The sequence below is a fragment of the Mytilus californianus genome, unplaced genomic scaffold, assembly GCF_021869535.1.
Source record: "Mytilus californianus isolate M0D057914Y unplaced genomic scaffold, xbMytCali1.0.p SCAF_7, whole genome shotgun sequence".
In the NCBI taxonomy this organism is placed as follows: domain Eukaryota; kingdom Metazoa; phylum Mollusca; class Bivalvia; order Mytilida; family Mytilidae; genus Mytilus; species Mytilus californianus.
The window spans coordinates 45,455,535-45,480,508 of NW_026262723.1; the positions used below are offsets into that span (position 1 = coordinate 45,455,535).

The 24,974-nt window shown below is 33.0% G+C and overlaps 1 protein-coding gene and 1 long non-coding RNA gene across 2 annotated transcripts; both read left to right on the forward strand.

Annotated features, from left to right (window-relative positions):
- Positions 1-1,010: 1,010 nt before the first annotated feature.
- On the forward strand, positions 1,011-22,709 carry LOC127709154 (uncharacterized). The gene is made up of 3 exons (XR_007985515.1): positions 1,011-1,082; positions 2,168-2,809; positions 17,817-22,709. It is a non-coding gene; the product is annotated as an uncharacterized LOC127709154 (long non-coding RNA).
- On the forward strand, positions 8,521-14,152 carry LOC127709126 (zinc finger protein 836-like). The gene is made up of 2 exons (XM_052214480.1): positions 8,521-9,016; positions 12,665-14,152. The coding sequence occupies exons 1-2, from the start codon at positions 8,527-8,529 to the stop codon at positions 13,948-13,950; spliced, it is 1,776 nt and encodes a 591-aa protein (XP_052070440.1). The 5' UTR covers positions 8,521-8,526; the 3' UTR covers positions 13,951-14,152.
- Positions 22,710-24,974: the final 2,265 nt, after the last annotated feature.

The window sequence follows — 24,974 nt, forward strand, 5'->3', positions numbered from 1 at the left end:
GCGCAATAGAATTTTAAGATCTTTGACCTCATTTATTTTGTGTCAGAAACCTATATCATGTCAAAAATTTGATCACAATCTAAATTCAGACAGTATCAAGCTAGAATATTGTGTCCAAACTTGCCCGATCTGTTCAGGGTTCAACCTCTGCGGTTGTATCAGGCTGTGCAAAGCATTTTATTCCATATTATATGAGTCCAAGCTCTGACAATATTCCATCCTACTTTCTGTTCTGATAACTTATAATATTTTATATCAACCAATGAAATGTCTGTCTCCAAATTTTTTAAAGGGGTATATCATTACGACAAAACCTGAGGACCCAGAAAAGTTGTTTAAACAGGAAAACAGGAAGTAAAATGTAGCTTTTTCAGATCTTTGTAAACAAAACATGCATACATGATCTGTATTTTAATCAGACTGGGGAAATAAGCTCAACCTCTTAACTGATGACTTCAAAATAGATGTGTACCTGTGTTTCCAGTGAATAGGGACTTAGATGGTGTATGGGAGTGATGTGATGAATAAATACATGTAAACCAGCCTGATTAGAAGGAACATCACTATCTTTATTGGCTCACCTTTCCTAAAAGGAAATGTGAGCTTTTGCCATCACTTGGCGTCCCTTGTCGTCCGTCCGGTGTAAACTATTTCAAAGATCTTCTCCTCTGAAACTACAGAACCAATTCCAAGCTGAATGATCCTTAGGGTATCTAGAATAAAGTTTGTGTTTTATTTTCTGTTTTGTCAAAAAAATATTGCCCCCATGGCTTAAAATAGAACATAGGGGTAAAATGCAGTTTTTGGCTTATATCTCAAAAACTAAAGCATTGAGAGCAAATCAGATCTGACATGGGGAAAAAATGTTCATTAGGTCAAGTTCTATCAGCCCTGAAATTTTCAGATGAATCTAAAAGGAGTTATTGCCCTTTAAAAATAATTTTTATACAATCGCAAAAAATTGTGCGTTCGTATAATGCTATCATGTTGTCGTCATCGGCGTTGTCGTTCGAAGACACATTTGGTTTCCGGACAATAACTTTAGTTTAAGTGAATGGATCTCTATGAAATTTTACCATAAGGTTCAATATCACAAAAGGAAGGTTGGGATTGGGGGTTATGGTATCAACATTTTAGGAATTAGGGGCAAAAAACTAGCATTTTTGTAGTTTCCGGACAATAACTTGTGTATAAGTGTATGGATCTCTCTGAAATTGTACTACAAGGTTCCGTATCACAAAGGGAAGGCTGGGATTGAGTTTGGGGGTAATTGCCCCAATTGTTCAGGAATTAGGGGCAAAAAAGGGACTAAAAACAAGCACTTTTTCTAGTTTCCAGATAATAAACAGGGTGTGTAAATTATTTTATTATATACTTAGTAGTAAATACAGATAAATTGTATGTGAAATACAATCATTGGCAAGCATGCTGTATCAGCCACCTGTGATGATATCGATATCAGCACGGTTGTAAAGGCTTTATCACACCTTTAATCTGTATGACGTCACGTCATCGATTGCAGTCACTGTTGCAAAGGCTTTATCAAACCCCTTATCTGTATGACGTCATGTCAATAGATATAAGAAGATGTGGTATGAGTGCCAATGAGACAACTCTCCATCCAAGTCAAAATTTATAAAAGTAAACAAACCTATAATCTGTATGACGTCATTTCAAACCTCCTTATCTGTATGACGTCATGTCACAAAAAAAACCTCTATGTGAGCCTCATTGTGAGGTATATGTTTATAATAAAGTGTATATGATATGGCATTTCAATATAACACACCGTATCAACCCTGAACCAATATAATCCCTCGAGCAGAGCTCTTGGGATTATATTATTGTCTCGGGTTGATACGGATGTGATATTGAAAAAGCCATATGATATTCTCTATATATATAACAGATTAACTAAGTATTGTGCAACAGTACAGTATTGCACAAAAGCACAGTATTGCGCAATAGCAAGAAATCTTCAATTGAAAATAAATACAAATCTTTTAACCAATTTTAAAGTCTTTAATTTTGGGGGTTCTAACCTTGTATTACTTTTTTATATGACCACAAAAAAATTTTCTTCGTCGTCGTCGTCCGAAGACACATTCGTTTTCGCACTCTTAACTTTAGTTTAAGCGAATGGATCTCTATAAAATTTTACCATAAGGTTCAATACTACAAAAGGAAGGTTGGGATTGATTTTGGGGGTTATGGTACCAACAGTTAAGGAATTAGGGGCCAAAAAGGGGCCCAAAATAAGCATTTTTGTAACTTCCAGACATAACTTGTGTGTTAGTGTATGGATCTCTCTGACATTGTACCACAAGGTTCCATATCACAAAAGGAATGCTGGGATTGATTTTGGGGTAATTGCCTCAAAATTTTAGGAATTAAGGGCCAAAAAAGGGGCAAAAAACAAGCATTGTTCTAGTTTCATGACAATAACTTGTGTGTAAGTGTATGATCTTTCTGAAATTGTACTACAAGGTTCCATATCACAAAGGTAAAGCTGGAATTGAGTTTGGGGGTAATTGCACAAAATGTTTAGGAATAAGGGGCCAATAAGGGGCCAAAAATAAGCATTTTTCTAGTTTCATGACAATAACTTGTGTTCAAGTGTATGGATCTCTCTGAAATTGTACTGCAAGGTACCATACCACAAAGGAAAGGCTTGGATTGATTTTGGGGGTAATTGCCTCAAAATTTTAGGAATAAGGGGCAAAAAAGGGGCAAAAAACAAGCATTTTTCTAGTTTCATGACAATAACTTGTGTGTAAGTGTATGGATCTTTATGAAATTGAACTACAAGGTTCCATATCACAAAGGGAAAGCTGGGTATCAGTTTGGGGGTAATTGCCCTAAACGTTTAGGAATTTGGGGGCCAAAAAGGGGCCTAAAAACAAGCATTTTTCTAGTTTCCAGACAATAACTTGTGTTCAAGTGTATGGATCTCTCTGAAATTGTACTGCAAGGTACCATACCACAAAGGGAAGGCTGGGATTGAGTTTGGGGTGATGAATCATAAGGGGGTTCAAAAAATTTGGGGTAGGGATTTTTTTTTCCTTTTTTTTTCTTTAAAATTTTCCATTTTAAATTGGTTATTTCTGATTTATATATAAAAGCAAATAATAATGATATGGTTTGAATAGGTAAATTAATTTTTTTTAAGTTCTTAAACCACATTCATTCTGTGTCAGAAACCTATGCTGTGTCAAGTATTTAATCACAATCCAAATTCAGTGCTGTATCAAGCTTGAATGTTGTGTCCATACTTGCCCCAACTGTTACTTACTTACTTAATCCTTGCTATGCCTTATGGCACATAGGGCAAGGACAAGTTTCCTCCACTCTTTTCTGTTGTTTGCTTTTCTTTCCACTGTACCCTAGGTATATCCTCTTTCCTTTAATTCATTTTCTATAGTGCGTCTTCGTGTTGTTTTTGGTCTTCCTCTTTTTCTTTTTCCTTCTGGTGTCCATCTAAGGGCTACCTTGGTCATGTCACCAGATTGTTTGCGTAGAACATGACCAAGCCACCTCCATCAACAAAGTCTCCATGTCCTTGGTGTTTGTGATTTCATGTAGGTCTTTGTTGGAGATTTTGTTTTGCCTGAATATTTTCATTATCTTCCTCAGACAGGTGTTATGGAAGCTGGAGAGTCTGTTGATGTCTTTCTCAGTCATTTTCCAGCACTCTGAGCCATATAGGAGTACAGATAATACACAGCTGTAATAGTATCTAAGCTTGGTCTTCCTTGAAAAGGCTGTTGTTTTCCATATGTTGCCTAATCTAATGAATGCTGATCTAGCTTTTCCTATTCTGACCTTTATATCTCTTTCAGCACTACCTTCTGTTGTTATACAACTTCCTAGGTAATTAAATGAGTCTACTGTATCCAGTTGTTTCCCTTCTACAAATATGACAGGCAGTCTCTCTGTGTTGAGGTACATTAACTTTGTCTTTTTGGCATTGATCTTAAGTCCAATCATTTTAGCATTTCTTTCTAGCTCTCTGGTCTTCTCCTGCATATAGTCTTCTGTATGTGATTAAAGTGCTAAATCATCAGCATAGTCTGTATCCTCAAGTGTGGTACATAGTGTCCATCTCAGTCCTGGGTTACTTTCTGCTAGAGTCGTTCTCATTACCCAATCAATGGCAATTATAAAAAGCACAGATGACATAACACATCCTTGCTTTACTCCTGATTTTACAAGGAAACTAGTGTCAGCTTCAGAGTTGATGGTACATGAGAAGTTTGTATAGAACTGCTTAATGAGTTGCACTATCTTACTTGGTATTCCATAGTTTCTCAAAATTTCCCAAAGACTTTCCCTGTGTAAGCTGTCAAAGGCTTTTTCAAAGTCTACAAAATTCACAAGCAGTTTTCTCTGCCACTCATGGCACTGTTCTAAGATGTTTCATAGGACAAATATGTGGTCTATGCAACCTCTACCTTTTCTGAAACCAGCTTGTTCTTGTTGTAGTTTCTTATCCACAACTTCTATAATTCTTGATATTAAAATTATGCAGAAGACCTTACTTGGAATGGATAGTAAGGTAATTCCTCTCCGGTTGTTGCAGTTAGTTAAGTCTCCTGATTTTGGTATTTTTATGATGTTGCCCTCAGACCAACTGTTAGGAATAACAGCTTGTTCCCATATTTTTTTGAATACTGGGTGTAAAGTTTCTGCTGCTAGCACTGGATCTATCTTAAAAATTTCTGCATTTAGTTGGTCTATGCCAGGGGCCTTTTTGTTTTTCAAGCTTTTAATGGCTTTCTGTATTTCTTGTTTTGAAGGTGGATCTGTATCTATTTCTAGGTCCATGGGTGCTTCAGGAATGATTGCTAGTTCATCTGGATCTTTTCGGTTAAGAATTTCTTGAAAATGTTCCTTCCATCTTAAGCATTGATCTTGTTCTGTTGCTACATGTGTTACAGTGTTAGTCTTAAATGCAAAATGTATTAATTACTTTCTAATTAAAAACGTCGTACAAGTCAGATCTATACAAAACAAAAGTAACAAAATAAACGGGATGGTAACAACCAGCTGTATAATTGTTACCAGCCTGTTTTTTTCATTACCTTTGTTCTGTATCTATATCTAATGCTTGTTAAAGTATTGTTATTTGAATTTTAACATTTACATTTTATCATCAAAACCTACATTGCAGGACAGACATATCTCTGTGTCAATAGTTTGTAATGATGAAAAGGCAGAGCAAAATTTTGAATTTTTTATTTTTTTTTTTCATTTTTCCTTATTTGAAATATATACTTAGAACAAATGTAAGTTTTTTGCACTTAACGTTTAGATATACTGTGGGATTACATATTTTAGACATCTGAAGAAAAAATTATAAATATTTTAATTTTTGAAATATTTTACTCATAAATGTTTTTTTTGGAAGTCAACATTACACTTTTACTCTGACAGTAGCAATAGCAGGCGAGAAACATGGTTCCATTGAACCCTACACACTTTTCTTTGCTATTTAACACTATTGTACCACAATGACACCATGTAAATCAACTCCTAGACCATTAACTAGGAAGCTCAAGATTATCCTACCACATTGACACCTTGAGGACCCAATTCCTTTCTGTTCAGTTGCAGAAAGCTCGACATAGGGATAGTGATCCAGCGTCAGCGGTGTTAACTAACTACTTAAAAGCTTTGTAATTTACAAGGTGCTTCATACTTTGTATATAGATGCCTTATGTTATGAAGTTTCTGTCTCTCATATGTCCATTGTCCTTGACCTCATTTTCATGGTTCAGTGACTACTGAAAAAAAAAGTTATTATTTTTTGTAGTGTTAATTCCTCTCTTATTATGAGTAATAGGATAACTATATTTAGTATGTGCATACATACCTTGCAAGGTCCTCATCCTGTCAGACAGTTTTCATCTGACCTCAACCTCATTTCATGGATCAGTGAACAAGGTTAAGTTTTTCATGGTCAAGTCCATATCTCAGATACTATAAGCAATAGGTCTACTATATTTGGTGTATGGAATGATTGTAAGGTGTACATGTCCAACTGGCAGGTGTCATCTGACCTTGATCTCATTTTCATGGTTCAGTGGTTAAAGTTAAGTTTTTGTGTTTTGGTCTTCTACTCTAATACTATATGCAATAGGTTAACTATACATGTATTTGGTGTATGGAAATATTTTATGATGTACATGTCAGTCTGGCAGGTTTTATTTGACCTTGACCTCATTTTCATGGTTCATTGCTCAGTGTTAAGTTTTTGTGTTTTGGTCTGTTTTTCCTAAACTATAAGCAATAGGTCTATGTATGGAATGATGGTAAGGTGTATAGGTCTGTCTAGCAGGTATCATCTGACCTTGACCTCAAATTCATGGTCCATTGGTCAATGTTAAGTTTTCATGGTTAAGTTTGTTTCTTAGATACATAAGCAATAGGACAACTATATTTAATGCATAGATTGATTGTAAGGTGTACATGTCTGTCTAGCATGGTTCATCTGACCTTGACCTCATTTTCATGATTCATTGGTCAGTGTTAAGTTTTCCTGGTTAAATTTGATTCTTAGAAAATATAAGCAATAGGATGAACCATGCCAGGCAGACATGTACACCTTACAATCAACCTATGCATTAAATATAGTTGACCTATTGCTTATAGTATCTAAGAAACAAACTTAACCATGAAAACTTAACATTGACCAATGAACCAACAAAATGAAGTCAAGGTCAGATGATACCTGCCAGACAGACATAAACAGCTTACAATCCTTCTATACAAAACATATATTTGACCTATTGCTTAGTTTAAGAAAAGCAGACCAAAACACAAAAACTTAACACTGAGCAATGAACCGTGAATATGAGGTCAAGGTCAAATAAAGCCTGCGAGACTGACATGTACATCATAAAATATTTCCATACACCAAATATATTTGACCTATTGCATATGGTATTAGAAAAAAAGACCAAAACTCAAAAACTTAACTTTGACCACTGAACCATGAAAATGAGGTCAAGGTCAGATGACACTTGCCAGTTGGACATGTACACCTTACAATCATTCCATACACCAAATATAGTAGACCTATTGCGTACAGTATAAGAAAAACAGACCAAAACACAAAAACTTAACTATAACCACTGAACCATGAAAATTAGATCAAGGTCAAATGACAACTGCCAGTTGGACACATACACCTTACAATCCTTCCATACACCAAATATACTAGACCTATTGCTTATCGTATCTGAGATATGGACTTGACCACGAAAACTTAACCTTGTTCACTGATCCATGAAATGAGGTTGAGGTCAAGTGAAAACTGTCTGACGGGCATGAGGACCTTGCAAGGTACACACATACCAAATATAGTTATCCTATTACTCATAATAAGAGAGGAATTAACATTACAAAAAATAATAACTTTTTTTTCAAGTAGTCACTGAACCATGAAAATGAGGTCAAGGACAATGGACATGTGACAGACGGAAACTTTGTAACTTAAGGCATCTTTATGCAAAGTATGAAGCATCCAGGTCTTCGACCTTCTAAAATATAAAGCTTTTAAGAAGTTAGTTAATGCCGCCGCCGGATCACTATCCCTATGTTGAGCTTTATGCGACAAAAGTTGCAGGCTCGACAAAAATGATTACAGTAAGTGTTAACCTGTAGGCAACAAAGGCAATATTTAATAAGATCTACAATAAAGTCAAACATCCAAAATTGTCAACTAACTCCTTTAGAGTTATTATGTCTCAAAAAAATAATGATATATGACCTTTTTGGGGCTTGTAGATTATTTTAACTTAATAAGATAGAGAGAAACTTTAAAAAACAAAAAATGATCAACAAGACACAATCTTCAAAAAAGTCAAATGATGAAAATTACTAATGGGTTACTTTTATGAGGTATTCTTGACTTTCTACCAATTTTTGCATCTTTGACTATCATCCAGAAAAAAATATATTATATTGAAAAAAAAATATTCAACAAAAATGATCAGCAAGACAAGATCTGTCAGCATGACCACAATTATCAATTGACTCCTCATTGACGTTATTGTCCTTAAATGACTATTTCTACCTATTTCCTTAGGTTTGGATATTACTTTAGAAACTATAAAAGATAAGGAGAAGCAGTAAACAGAAAAAATAGCCATCAACACGAGATCTAATCATCTACAAGAAAAAATCATTGACAGCAATTGTCAGTGACTTTGGCTATTGTCCCTAAGTTACTTTACCTTTTGTGATAAATCTGGATCAAATCTGGTCACAAACTTATATATTTTACCTGTACTATGTACTCAGTATATATAATTTCCACTATTGCTCAAGGTGTGAAAAAATAAAAACAACACTTTATAAATTTCATACGTCCAAAGCGCTTTTCTGACTTACCTTCAAAAGTAATTCTCAAAACTGAATACTTGAAAGCCAAGAATGTTTAAGATTGCATATTTTGGCATGATGAGCTATTCAGGCTTATAGAAGCTTCTAGTTAGAGTTCTATTTTATACAGGTAGATTTAGAATGTACCATGTACAGTATTTTGGCGATGGCTATGAAACAGGTTGGGTGTACAGTTGCTCCACACTGAAGTTTGAAGGAAATAAGGCCTTTAAGCAACATACAAAGGACATGCTGAGGTTTGCAAAAAAGTTTGAAAAATCTTCACTTGAAACACTGTATAAGATCCCTTCACATTGGACAACAGCTTTGAATATTGCTATTCAGGAAGGGGAGATGTCGCTTCAGTTATGCCCAAGTGCTCGATTACTTAAGTATGGCTTAACCAATGAACATAAGCAAGACTTCAGTGAGAATTTAAAAATTGAAATTGACAATGAATCACTGTGTGTCAAGGATAGACAGAGTATAGAGAAAAGAAAAAAAAGTGATGACAACAACTGGCATAGTCATGATAGTGGAACAAAATATAAAAAGAGTAAAATTACAAAGGGTCAAATTCCAGAACCATTACAGGAACAGACCATTCAGGAAGTTAAAGAAAAGAATTCAGGTAAATTTATATAAGCTATGAAAACTAGTTGATAAAGACAGCACATGACGATGTTATATCCTCTTTAGTGGTCACTGCCAGATTTAACTGAAGCGATTATTATGCTAAAAAAAAAATGGCATAAGATAACAAACAGACAGTCAAAAATCATAATGCAAAGGAAAACTCACATCATGGCAAAAAAAACCCAAAAAGATACAAAAAGACAAACATCTGATTACAAATAATATACACAATAAACTATAGACTAAGGAACATAAACACGCTCCAGAAGGGTAAGCATATTCTGCTTTACATGTGGCACCCATCATGTTGCTCATGGCAGGAACAAATTCAATGATGTTACAATTGAGGATAAGAATACCACACTAGATGCAGTGGTAGAATCTATAATGTATATGCTTTTGTTGCTTATTATGGATATATTTTTCTTTAATCAGTTATTCTCATTCAACAGAGCCAGACTGATTTCAACAAATGACATTTTTAAACTTGACATTTTATGATATATGGATCCTGCATGAACCAGGAATGACAGGGGAAATGCTTGTCACAACCTCATGATCACATTTTCGCATTTCTATGTCTCATCCTTATATCATTATTTGGTCAATTCAATACACTAGTATTTAATGACAATCTCCCAGGGTACTCATTAACTCATTTAGATGCATCCCTTACACATGCTTTTAATCTCAGAAGCAAGTTTTTATTTTGTTGTGTGTCTCAGGACTCATACAATTTTCTCAGATGAGTGCAGCAAAATGCCATGTCAGGTACATGTACATCACAGTTTGTTGATATTATCAGATAAGCAGACATTATGAGGAGATGAGTCTGACTCTTGCGTGTGCTTCAGGTAGATGGATATGTCTACACAATTTAAGAGCCTGCGTCAAAATGTTTGCTGTTTGACTGAGGTACCATACATATAGATTTTGAAAAATTTATATCAATAGTATATCATTTTAAAACAAAATTTTGTTATGTCGGTGAGACAGGTTTTCCAAAAATAGCAATTTAAAGTATAAATTTACATTTTCTCTGCTTCATGTGCTTATTACATACATTCTATATTTGCTTTATAGATCTGTTTCTGACTAAATTTTTAATAAATCATGTCTTTGGAAGTATAAATGCTACAATAGAATGGGGACATAATATTAAATGATTATGTGGGTTTGTTTTTTGTATTTTTTTCATATTTAGATAAACTTGCTTCTGTTGCTACAAAATGAGTTATTTTTATACGACCGCAAAAAAATTTTGTGGTCGTATATTGGTATGACGTTGGCGTCGTCGTCGTCGTCGTCGTCCGGCGTCGTCGTCCGGCGTCGTCGTCGTCGTCGTCCGGCGTCGTCGTCCGAATACATATTGGTTTTCGCACTCTAACTTTAGTTTAAGTTAATGGATCTTTTTTAAATTTGACCATAAGGTTAAATACCACAAAAGGAAGGTTGGGATTGATTTTGGGGGTTATGGTACCAACAGTTAAGGAATTAGGGGCCAAAAAGGGGCCAAAAATGAGCATTTTCTAGTTTCCAGACAATAACTGTGGAACGGTGTATGGATCTCTCTGAAATTATACTACAAGTTTCCATACCACAAAGGGATGGTTAGGATTTGCTTTGGGGGGTTATGGCTCAAACCGTTTAGGAATTAGGGGCAAAAAAGGGGGAAAAACAAGGTTGTCCTGGTTAATGGACAAATACTTTAGTACAAAACATAATTTAAAGCAGTGTAAGGGAGATAAATCAAATACATCATTGAAATTATCTCCCTTACACTGCTTTTAAATTATGTATAAAGTAATGGTTAATGAACAATAAAGATAATCTAAAACAGTGTAAGGGAGGTAATCCAAATACGTTTTGGTTACTTCCCTTACACTGCTTTTAAATTATGTTTAAAGAAATGCATATTTATAAAGGAAGACCAGTAAAAATATCTGCAAATGTTTTCATCTTTTTTTTTTACAAAAAAATCCATATGAAAGATTTGACACTATATTTTTATTAATTCTATTATAAAATAGATTAAGTTAGCACTATGGTAAATTTAAATGGGTAATTATGGTTGCCAACTCCATTGGAAATTTGAATTGAGATTATGACCATATCTTGAGGGAAAGAATTTTTTTGGGGGAAAAAGGAGGGGGGGGATAAAAAGAAATTGTGGGGGGCCAATTTTTTCTCATTTCAGATTTCAGAAATTAAAAAGAATTATTCTTCAAATATTATTTTTTTTTCAAATTTCAAATATTGAAAAATTTCAAGAAGTAATCTTTAATTGCACAGTATGGCGCATTAGATTTGTAAAATCTTTGATCACATTTATTTATTTGTTATGCCGAATCTAACAGTGTATTTAGATTTTTAATTTTGGGTCCAGTTTTCAAATTGGTCTACATTAATGTCCAAAGGGTCCAAAATTAAACTTTGTTTGATTTTAGCAAAAATTGAATATATGAGGTTCTTTGATATGCTGAATCTAAACATGTATTTAGATTTTTGATTTTTGGCCCAGTTTTCAAGTTGGTCCAAATTGGGGTCCAAAATTAAACTTTGTTTGATTTCAACAAAAATTGAATATATGGGGTTCTTTGATATGCTGAATCTAACCATGTATTTAGATTTTTTATTTGTGGACCCCGTTATCTAATTGGTTCATATTGAGGTCAAAAGGGTCCAAAATTAAACTTTGTTTGATTTCATCGAAAATTGAATTATTGGGGTTCTTTGATATGCCAAATCTAACCGTGTTTTTAGATTTTTAATTTGGGTCCCGTTTTTTAAATTGGTCTTCATTGAGGTCCAAAGGGTCCATAATTAAACTTAGTTTGATTTTAGCAAAAATTGAATTCTTGGGGTTCTTTGATATGCTGAATCTAAACATGTGTTTAGATTTTTGATTATGGGCCCAGTTTTCAAGTTCGTCCAAGTTGGGGTCCAAAATTAAACTTTGTTTGATTTTAACAAAAATTGAATATATGGGGTTCTTTGATATGCTGAATCTAACCATGTATTTTGATTTTGGACATTGGACCATAATAGGTAACTTAAAAAAATTCAAGTTCTTAGACCACATTCTTTCTGTGTCAGAAACCTATGCTGTGTCAAATATTTAATAACAATCCAAATTCAGAGCTGTATCAAGCTTGAATGTTGTGTCCATACTTGCCCCAACTGTTCAGGGTTTGACCTCTGCGGTCGTATCAAGCTGCGCCCCAGCGAAGCATTTTATTATAATCTTTCATTATAATTCATGATATGATGTCTATATGAACAACACATGTTTCTAGAATAACCTTCATCTGGTGATCTCTAGACCAAAAGTCTGGAAAGCCAAAGCAATAAATGATTGAAAGCATAATATAAAAACATACCCAAAAGAGCAGCCAAAAACTATCTGTCAACTTTGCTTTACGGAGTTGAGACCTTAACTTTAGCACAATGACATGATCTAATATGATAAACTGAGTCAAAATGCATTATTTGAATCCCATATAAACCAAAGCACTGGGTACTTTGTGTAGTATGGTATCCTAGGGGACCGGTAGTATACCAGCAACAAAGAAATGTAAGGAAGTATGGTAAAAGGTAGTCACAACCAGTTTATTAAGTACCAGTACCTTTTTTTCTATTGTAGAGGACTTTATTTCTTTTAACTTAGCAGATAAATTGTCATCTGATGCAGACAAGGATGAACAGAACAAAAGTTCTATCGTACAACAAGATGTACATAGCAATTCTATTTTCCAAGAAGAGGAATATAAACCTGAATGTGCTGTTTATGCATCTTTTATTTGTGAACAAATTTCTCCAAAATTAACATATGGAGAAACTGAAGGAAGTCTGTTTAAAGATAGAGACACTACTAGTCATTCTTGTACTGAATCTGAAAACCATACAGACTTGTCAACAGAGAATCAACTGGATTCAGAAAATAACAATTGTAGTGATTTTAAATTTAAATATCAAAACAATGATACTGTATGTTCTTGGCATTCTGTAGACTTTCCAAATATAAATTATGGTTCCAATTATGAATCAGAAAATAAAAACTACATAGCTACATATAGAAGTAACTATTCTGGTTACCCCTCGAGGGAATCTCATTCTGAATTAGATAGTCTAAACAAAACAGCAGTTCATTCTGAGGATTATTTAGACCTGGGAAATAACAATACTGAATTAAAAAATCAAATCATTACAAAGGCTTCTTCTGAGGAGAACCTTGACTTTAGAAATGAAAATAATGAGTCAGAAAATAAAAACAGTACAGAAGTACTTAATAAGGATTATTTAGAATTTAGAAAAAGTAGTAAAAGTACTGAATTAATGAATAAAAACAGAACAGATATATCTTCTGAGGAGTATCTAGACTCGAAAAACAACTATAACAAATATAAAAGTCAAAATGAAACAGATGTATCTTCTGAGGAGTTATATCTAGACTTAAAAAACAACAATAACAAATCTAAAAGTCAAAATGAAACAGATGTATTTTCTGAGAAGTATCTAGACCTAAAAAACAACGATAACAAAACTAAAAGTCATAAAGAAACAGATGTATCTAGATTGGGTTCTGCATTTGAAAATTGTAGCTGCATTATTTGTGGAAAAATATTCAAGAAGTCTTGTAATTTGAGAATTCATATGAGGAAGCACACTGGAGAAAAACCTTACATTTGTGGAATCTGTGAGAAGTGTTTCTCCCAGTCTTCTTCACTTAATACACACAAAAAGTTAAAGCATTCAACAGACAAATCTTACGTCTGTGATGTGTGTGGTAAAACATTTGCCATCAAAAGTTATTTGGATCTTCACTTTAGAACTCATACCAAAGAAAAGCCATATTCTTGTGAAATATGTTTTAAATCTTTTTCACAAAGATCCTCATTAACAACACATAATAAAACACATAAAAACTGAAGTTCATACAAAAAACTACACATGTAATAAATGTATGAGGAAAGCAATGATTGTTCTGATATTCACATGCATATATTTACTGTAAATCATTGAAAATGTCATGCATCTTATTTTACCAGAACTAGAATTTGATCTGTGTCCACAATGTTTGAATCTAACATTTTACCATTTTTGCTTACATGTTGTTTGTTTTTTTTTCAATTCACGTACATGTGTTAATTACATGATGGTTGAGCTTTCCTAGATGGTCTTTATGGCATAATTACATGATAGTTGAGCTTTCATAGATGGTCTTTATGGCACAATGCAGAAAACGTCCACAAATATTTCCAGGTTAACAGTACTGTATTCAGCCTGATTTCAGAAGAATAGGTGATATATTACTCATATTATTTGACATTTATCATCAATCCATTCATAGTCTTGTTATATTTTTTAAATATCTTTAACCTCCATGTTAGTGTTAACTTTAATTTGGTGTGTAGAATTACCAGTCTTTAATATGATGTGTAGAATTACCAGTCTTTAATTTGGTGTGTAGAATTACCAGTCTTTAATTTGGTGTGTGAATTACCAGTCTTTAATGTGGTGTGTTGAATTACCAGTCTTTTAATTTGATGTGTTGAATTACCAGTCTTTAATGTGGTGTGTTGAATTACCAGTCTTTAGTTTGATGTGTTGAATTACCAGTCTTTAATTTGATGTATAGAATTACCAGTCTTTAATTTGATGTATAGAATTACCAGTCTTTAATTTGATGTGTTGAATTACCAGTCTTTAATTTGATGTATAGAATTACCAGTCTTTAATGTGGTGTGTTGAATTACCAGTCTTTTAATTTGATGTGTTGAATTACCAGTCTTTAATGTGGTGTGTTGAATTATTAGTCTTTAATTTGGTGTGTAGAATTACCAGTCTTTAATGTGATATGTAGAATTACCAGTCTTTAATTTGATGTGTAGAATTACCAGTCTTTAATTGATGTATAGAATTACGAGTCTTTAATTTGATGTGTTGAATTACCAGTCTTTAATTTGATGTATAGAATTACCAGTCTTTAATGTGATGTATAGAATTACCAGTCTTTAATGTGATGTGTAGAATTACCAGTCTTTAATGTGATGTGTAGAATTACCAGTCTTTAATTTGGTGTGTAGAATTACCAGTATAACTCTTTTTGTCTGCTTGATGTGACTCAACAATTTAACTTCTTAGTTTCTCACTTAGAAGTAGATTGAGTTATGAAAACCTTATATTGAGCAGATTGATCACTTTAGTCTAGTTTGGCAGCAATAGCAAATAACAGGGTCATAGGTCAATGGTTTTGTTAAAGGATTGACTGCAAGATCCTAGCCACATATTTGTTAGCTGTCATGACTGCAGCATGTGTAATTGATATATGTAGCCATCAGCTTGGACTATGTTTTTTCTTCATATTGCTCTATGGGTAATAATGATTAAATATCCTGAGGTCCATTAAACAATTTATTATGAAAAGAGCTATGTAAGAATGTGAAACTATACTCATCAACAGTGATAGATCTTAAACTAGCATGCTCAAGTCTCTTAATTTTCTATAACACCAACAAACACCCCGCAAAAATTAATGGGAATGATCTTTGCATAATGTACCGATACAGAAAATTTAGGCTTTATGTACAGTGGCTGATCTAGAAATTTTCATTAGTTGGGGCCCACTGACTGCCTAAGAGGGGGCCCGCTACAGTCATGCTTCAGTGATTCCCTATATAATCAACCAAATTTTTCCCAAAAAAGGGGCCCCCCTCCCCTAACTCCGCCTCTGATGTAAACAAGCTTAAATGTGTGATACATTTTCACATTCATTGCTCTAAATTTGATGTTTACCCTATATACTTATGTTTATTTTTAATCATAATGACCTTGTATTTCTCTCAGAATAAGTACCAATCAAAGCACTTTGAAATTTGGTATGAACACTTATTTGAGTGTGCTATACAATATGATGCATTTTCACATCAATTGCTCTACAAATTCCTGTATACCCAATCCTTAAAGTGGGGTATTATTATTAAGTAATAGCAATAGCACAGTTAAGTTTCTTTTTTTTTATTTTCCTGAAACTGAAGAAAATGTATAGATATTTTTGTAATCAGTTGAAAATTTATAGGTTACCACACTTATTTTTAAGAAATAATCCGTAAGAAAAATTAAATTAGGGAAATTGTTTTATCAATTGACAATTTATTTTTAATGGAGTACATACTTTAAAGGAATACAATTGAGGAATCTCATTCTTTTCCTCTTGCAACTGAATAGGGTATAAATAAGTTGATTTGCAGTGATAAATAGTCTAATTATCTCCCCCTGGATTGAACTTTTTTTTTTCTCCAAAAGTTATCACCTCAGTAAAAATGACATTGTAACATATTGTTTGATTTATGAATAATTTAACAAACCCGCAGCATTTGTTTGCACCTGTCCTAAGTCAGGAACCTGATGTTCGGTGGTTGTCGTTTGTAGATGTGGTTCATAAGTGTTTCTCGTTTCTCGTTTTTTATATAGATTAGACCGTTGGTTTTCCTGTTTGAATGGTTGTACACTAGTCATTTTTGGGGCCCTTTATAGCTTGCTGTTCGGTGTGAGCCAAGGCTCCTTGTTGAAGGCTGTACTTGGACCTATAATGGTTTACTTTTACAAAATGTGACTTGGATGGAGAGTTGTCTCATTGGCACTCATACCACATCTTCTTACAGCTAATTATACAATATTCCTAAAATGTTGAATCAAGTTCCCATTGTCAGTATACCAACGTATTACATCTACATGGTGCTTACAATTTTAATGGATGTAAATACATGGATCTAAAACTTGATGATTGTATGGCTGCCCTTTAACTTTCAGACATATGTTAGTTGAATGAAATCTTATTTTATATTTGAATAGTATTGTTGGTTTTTAGCATGATGTATGTCATGTATGTAGAATCAAATTTTCTGTTTAATGAAAAGATTTTTTTTACAATTTTGCCTGTTGATTGATTTGAAAATGACAGATAATATTACATGTTTATACTGCTGGATAGCATTGCACTTAGTGATGTTATGGAATTAAATCTAGTCATGAGTGTTTTTATACGACCGCAAAAATTTGCGGTCGTATATTGGTATGACGTTGGCGTCGTCGTCGTCCGAAGACACATTGGTTTTCGCACTTTAACTTTAGTTTAAGTGAATGGATCTCTATGAAATTTTACCATAAGGTTCAATACCACAAAAGGAAGGTGGGGATTGATTTTGGGGGCTATGGTACCAACAGTTAAGGAATTAGGGGCCAAAAATAAGCACTTTTGTAACTTCCAGACATAACTTGTGTGTTAGTGTATGGATCTCTCTGACATTGTACCACAAGGTTCCATATCACAAAGGGAATGCTGGGATTGATTTTTGGGGGTAATTGCCTCCAAATTTTAGGAATTAGGGGCCAAAAAGGGGCAAAAAAACAAGCATTTTTCTAGTTTCATGACACTAACTTGTGTGTTAGTGTATGGATCTTTATGAAATTGTACTACAAGGTTTCATATCACAAAGGGAAAGCTGGGTTTGAGTTTGGGGGTAATTGCCCAAAACAGTTAGGAATAAGGGGCCAAAAATAAGCATTTTTCCAGTTTCCAGACAATAACTTGTGTTCAAGTGTATGAATCTCTCTGAAATTGTACTGCAAGGTACCATACCACAAAGGGAAGGCTGGGATTGATTTTGGGGGTAATTCCCTCAAAATTTGAGGAATTAGGGGCCATAAAGGGGCAAAAAAAACAAGCATTTTTCTAGTTTCAGGACAATAACTTGTGTGTAAGTGTATGGATCTTTATGAAATTGTACTGCAAGGTTCCATATCACAAAGGGAAAGCTGGGTTTGAGTTTGGGGGTAATTGTCCTAAACGTTTAGGAATTTGGGGCCAAAAAGGGGCCAAAAAACAAGCATTTTTCTAGTTTCCAGACAATAACTTGTGTTCAAGTGTATGGATCTCTCTGAAATTGTACTGCAAGGTACCATACCACAAAGGGAAGGCTGGGATTGAGTTTGGGGGTGATGAATCATAAGGGGGTTCAAAAAATTGGGGGGGGGGATTTTTTTTTCATTTTTTTTCTTTAAAATTTTCCATTTTAAATTGGTTATTTCTGATTTATATATAAAAGCAAATAATAATGATATGGTTTGAATAGGTAAATCAAAAATTTTTAAGTTCTTAGACCACATTCATTCTGTGTCAGAAACCTATGCTGTGTCAAATATTTAATTACAATCCAAATTCAGTGCTGTATCAAGCTTGAATGTTGTGTCCATACTTGCCCCAACTGTTCAGGGTTCGACCTCTGCTGTCGTATCAAGCTGCGCCCCAGCGGAGCATTTTATTTAATGTTCATTTATTCACAGATTCAACAGGTAGATATATATATCAGATCTGTTCTAGTAAAGGTGTGTTTTTGTCTCTCCTTGGCGGCGTCAAAAAGCAAGACATATAGGTATGCTGTTTCTGGCGGCAGCGGCAGCATTGTCAACAATGTATTAGTTTGTGATTAGGTCAGTTTCTGGGGAACCACTAGTGTTGGGTCAATGATATTTGGTATGCAGTTGTATTAACATTGGCACATTTCATTTCGTATGAGATTATTTGGCCCCGCCCCCTCAGTCATGGTCTATTGACTTTGAAATTTTTGCTTAGTTTACATGTATTAGTTTGTGATTAGATCAGTTTATGGGGAAGCACTAATGGTAGGTCAATGATATTTGGTATGCAGTTTTATAAGCATTGGCACATCTCATTTCCATGGAGATTATTTGTCCCTGCCTCCTTAGTCATTGTCTGTTGACTTTGAAACTTTTGCTTAGTTTACATGTATTAGTTTGTGATTAGGACAGTTTATTGGATCCTCTGGTGGTAGGTCAGTGATATTTGGTATTAGCATTGACACTTTTTATTTTCAATCATGGTTCATTGACTTTGAATATTTTGCATAACTTATTTTAATTTCAACATTTGCATTTTACTATCAAAATGACAAAAAGGCGAGACATATCTCTGTGTTAACAGTTTATCATGTTTACGGTGTAATTTTACATTCAATAGTAAGTCAATGATTTGGTTAACTCAGCATCCATTGGCTTTATGTTTGTCTGTTTCAATGTCTGCATCTTTGAAATAACCTTTCAATTTGAAGGTCAGAGATATTTATATTAAAAAAAACACTCCTTTTCTAAAAAGTATAAAATCCCTAAAAAACTGTTGATTCATGTCTTTTCATGTTTTTGTAGTTATTTAATTTCATGGTAATGCCAATTTTTGCATAAAACCCTAGAGAAATTTTACACTATTAGTCTATGTTGAACATGGTTCACCAATACCCACAAAACCAACAAAAATTGATATCATGGAAATAATAAATGAATCCACAGTATATTCCATTGCAAGTATTTGTTGAGTTTCGAGTTGGGTAAAGTTGTACATCCAGGTCACCTTCATGATTTACTACTACTTTGTAGGGCTGAATTTACATTGTTTAGGCAAAGTTTGATAGACACATATTAAAACACAATAAATTTTTATGCCCCACCTACGATATATAGGTTAAAAAATATAGGTTTATTATTTTGTGAATAAAACAAATTATGAAAACTTATTGAGTGATTTAGAACAATTGTTTACATGAAAAGGGAAAATGAGGATAGATACTTTACCTGAATTGGAAATACATTGTTTAATTATTTCAGCAAAAGTTACCTCCCCAGCAAAATTGCATATTTGTTTTATTTTTCAACAATTCAATAACTGTAGTAGATATATTTCTTAGATAAAATGTTGAAGCAAGTTCCCATTGTCAGGTGACTATCAAGTATAACAATTAACAGGGTGCTTAAAATTTCAGTGAATGTTTTAAAAAGGATTTGATACTACTACATTGATGTCCTTTCAGACCTTTTTGAAGCAAAGTTATGTCAGATAATACACATTTTTGTGAGCCTTTGACTTCTGTTGCAGAAAGCGAGACATAGGGATAGTGATCAAACGGCTTTAAAGCTTCATATTTCAGAAGGTAGAAGACCTGGATGGTTCATACTTTGTATATAGATGCCTGATGTTATGAAGGTTCTGTCTGTCATATGTCCATTGTGCTTGACCTCATTTTCATGGTTCAGTGACTACTTGAAAAAAAAAGTTATCATTTTTATGCCCCGCCGTAGTGTAGGAGGCATCAAGTTTTACCCTTGTTGGTCTGTACGTCTGTACGTCCCAAAATTGGTTTTTGTTCTCTTTAGTTTGCCTCAACCAAATGTTAGGAAACTTATACAAAATGCTAATTACCACAAAACACAGATCAAGTTTGAATTTGGCTGGCGTCACTTTTACCTTTCTAGCGTTATGCCCCTTTACAAATGGAAAAATTGCAATAGGTCAACTATATTTGGTGTATGGAAATATTTTATGATGTAGATCTCAGTCTTGCAGGTTTTATTTGACATTGACCACATTTTCACTGTTCTGCAGGCAAGACATTTTAGTGTATGCACTGTTGTTTATCTTTGAGTAGTTTTTTTTAAGCATGAATTTGGTAAAATCACATTTTCTGTTGAATTACAAGAATTAAATATTTGTTTTACAATTTTGCCTTTAAATTGATTTAAAGGTGTTTTTTTTAATAAAATGTAATATGTACAAGTATTATATATTGCTTGAAAACATTGTACTCATATAGTTTATGATTTTTATTAGATCTAGTCATGAAGTTTGTCAAAGTTTAGTTAATCATAGATTCAACTGGTAGATTTATTTCGGATTTGTTATAAAATTGTGCTTTTCTTTACAGTGTGTTATAAGATTTAACACACAATTATATTTCTTGTCTTATTTGAATGAAATGTTTTGTTGAATACAGAAATGTCTGCAGTTTCATACAATAGCTTTGAAATGTTTGTTTGAATTATGATTTTTAAGGAAATTACTGTTAAAGGACTGATCTGAGTTTCTGCTTGAAGAAAAAATGTATGAATATATAGGAAAAAATTACACTTAATTTCAATATTTGTATTTAAAAAATGATTTCTCAGCAATTACATATCATAATATATATATATTTATTGAAAAATAAGAATATTTCATGGTTACCATAAAAGACTATACAAGTAGAATACCAGTAACTGTCAGAAATTTGTAATTTTTCTCAAATAATTTTTAACAAGAACTCTTTAGGTAGATATTCTTTTAACATAAAAAGGGTTACCTACCAAAAGCTAGGTTTATCACCATAGACTGATTTTAATTCCCCTTATTTACAATGAAAAACAGGTTACTAGTATGCTGATTTTTTAATGAAATTTTATAGGTACGATGACCAGTTACCTTCACTTTTGAATCTTGTCATTAAATGATAGAATTTACATTTAATCGGGACAATAATGTTAATTTGTCTGAATGTTAACTTTAATGTCACTTGAAATCAACCACTTACACTGTACTGAAGAGATGCATAAACTTTAAAATTTGAAAATGTATAAATCTTTTTCAATTCTTTTGAAAGAAATTTAATATTCTAAAGCAAGGTTAAATATTGCTTTGTCTTAAAACAGTAAGTTTTTCAAAATCGATGATCTCATAAAGCGATGATGTCATGTACCCACACGTGTATCTTCCCTTGACGCTTTTAATTTGTAGATTATTCTGTATTTCTCTATTTTAATTGAATCGCACAAAACTAAGTTTTTACTAATGAAGTAAAAATATTTGTCTGAAGATATCAGCAGTCTTTTGTTTTTATGCAACGTTTCTGTTATTCAATAAAACTGTATGTGACAGTTAAACTGTAAACTGACGATAAGTGGTCCTCGACCAGTAGACATCTTTTAAATGTAATGCAAGTTTACAAGATTTGATTTTTCTTATAACAATTTTGTCTTATTTGATTTAAGAATTTTTTTAGAAGTATAATCTTTCATGTATATGAAAATTACACTCAGATAGTGTTATGGATTCATTAAATTTAGTCATGAAGTTGTTCTTTTTTATTGATAGATTTAATCAATGCAGGACGCGACGTGCATACTGCCATGAGGTCCATAGGATACCCATTGGGGGGCATATTGTTTTACCCCTGTCCGTCCGTTCTTCTGTCTGTCCTTCCGTCCATCCAGTTATGGGTATATAGCTATTCCAGATAACTCCTCCTACAGTTTGAATGCTAGGAAGTTCTCACTTTGCTGGCTGTTTGTACATATATTGAAGGTTTGCATGAGCCATGAGGGTTTTGATTTTTATTAATATTTGCTCTTTTGGGAGATAGTTGAACTTAGTCATTTTTGGATTATATACTTACATACAAGGTGCATAGCGTTTCCGGATAACTCCTCCTACAGTGAAATAGACCTATGTGGTCCCATGGTCAACTTTGTGTATTTTGAAATAACACTTTGCATCTCGGGGGGCATCATTTGTGTCTCCCAGACAAAATAATATCTCAAAAGAAAGTCCTACACTGACTTTGTTATAATACAGTTACTTTAGAGTGAAGTGTGGGGGCATCACTTTGTCTAGTTCGGAAATTAATTTTATTAATAAAGTATTGTGAAAGTATTGTGATATATACATGTAGATGGTTATTATAACTTGTAAATATCTTATGCTGTATTTACATTATTTGTCATGTTTTTATATGTTTTATACTTGGAATACGCATCATATATATCATATGTAAATGTGCTTTATCTAATAAAATATTTATATTGTTTTCCAAATGGATTTTTAATATATTGCGTAATACAAACTGAAAAAATATAAAAATGGGAGATTAATTTATGTTATAGTTAAAACAATAAGTTTAGTTTTGAAATATAAACTAAGTAATCAGATAATGATTAATTTTAAAATTTAAGAAGATTGTTAATTGTTTCTTATCATTTCTTTGATGAACATAAGTATTAATTATGCTTTTGTCAAGAAATTGTAAAGGAAATACAAAACGAGATCGCTATAAAATCACAGCACACAAGCTGAGTTCAAGCGGATACAAACATACATTTGTACACAAGGTCATTGCTTAATTTTTGTGTTATCTGAAACGTAAATCGTGGAAGGCGAAACTTCGGTTGTACTTTGGGAACAGCAATGCTAATTCAGCAATTTCAATTTTCACTTACGTAAGAAAAATTTGTATTTGGTTTGTTGGTGATAAAACCTTTTCCACCAGTCATTGTCACCGTATTTTGACCTCATTTTCATGTTCTTGTTGTCTGTTCAATTTTAGGATTAGGTACATTCCACAGTAACTTAACATGTTCATTTCCTTTCGACATATTTTTCATGCATGTGGTCTTGACCTAATTTTCACGCTCCAGTAGTCCACTTAAGTTTTCAGGATTAGGGTTTTTCTTCTTACAAACTTAGAATATTGTAAAGATCAAGTCAAGGCTCAAATGATCTCTTGATTGGTTGTATTTAAGTATTAGTTATATTTTCAGTGCAATATTTGTAAATAATGCATGACTTCCTTTTTAGACATTTCATTTATGGATTAGTTTTAGTGATGTAAGGACTTTTTTTTATAATTTTGGAAAACATAATAGATTGTGTTTTAGACTTTAGATGACACAACAGTACAATAAAATGGGAAGAAATGAGTATGAATGTAAATCATGTAATATTTTAGCAAGGAATCATCTTTTTGTTTATTTCAATTTCATATCAATAAATTCAAAATTTGAGTTACAACTTAATTTTATTTTACAGCCAATATTTTAGCCCAGTCCTTTACATCAAATACTACTTCATTATGTCAGGGAAATGTTCAAATACAATGCCTTTAAAAGTTAAACTAAATTCCTTTTTTTAGAATTTTATCAGAATATTGGAAATTACTATTCTCACCAACTGCGGATCCAGTAATCTGCTTTAATTTTTTTAAAGAGTATAAGCTAAAGATTTAGGTTTTACTTAATTTTAAAACTTTTTTTTCTTTTTTTTTTGCATTGCTTTAACATTGTTTACTTTTTGTTAGTAATTTGAAGTTATTAATATTCTCATAATAACGTTAACGGTACCTATGTTACTGCACCAGTAAACTTCATCTTATTTTGATTTTTTTGTTTGTTTCAAAAGTCAACTTTTAGCCAGTTTTAATCACAAATTCTTTCAAGCTGATAAATGTACTTCGGGGCATTTGTAACTCATTTATAGAAACTCTTTGTTTTGAATTGTAAGTAGGCCTAAACAATAGGATAATCCCTTACTAAAAACAAGATTTCATTCATTCTTCACAATTAAGAAACACCAAATCCTACAATTTCATTGGTCGAGAGCATTTTGCCATATTCTAAATAAACTATACATGATAGGTCAATGATATTCTATGTGATTAGTATATGTTTGTCTAGTATGTCATATGCCATGGGGTAATGGGGGTAAAGAAATATGTTTACCTTAACTTTTCCAATCCTACAGTATAATTCATCCTAAAGAAGGGCTGTCTGTTTTGGCTATGCCGGATAAATAAACTTTAGACCCTAATTGTCATCATACCAAGGACAGTACAAATTGATCTTCCTTCTTTCCGTTCGATCCACTTAACATATCATACTTAGTTGATTTATTGTTTATTTGTTCTTGTCCTGAATATGCATAAAATATTTGCCCGGCTGGACATTAGGTATGCTGCAATCATTGTAATCGACCAGTCACGCTTCAGTGATGTTACTTTACTAGTACATGACCGTAAAACGATATTTAGGTTGTTATTAAAGGGGCATTAGCTGTCAAATTCATGTTCAACGATTTTACTCAAATTCTCATATTTGATTTATAACATACTAAAACGTATAAATCTGAAATAAACAATTAACAATGCTGGACTCGATAATATATACCAGCAGTTCGTGTGTATTTTAGTCTAGACGGCATCTAATTAACTATCGAGATGACCTCCGAAGACTGCCGACGGTCACATAACCCGATATAAACATAAACATGAATATAAATAGATAGCGACCTCGTGCAATTA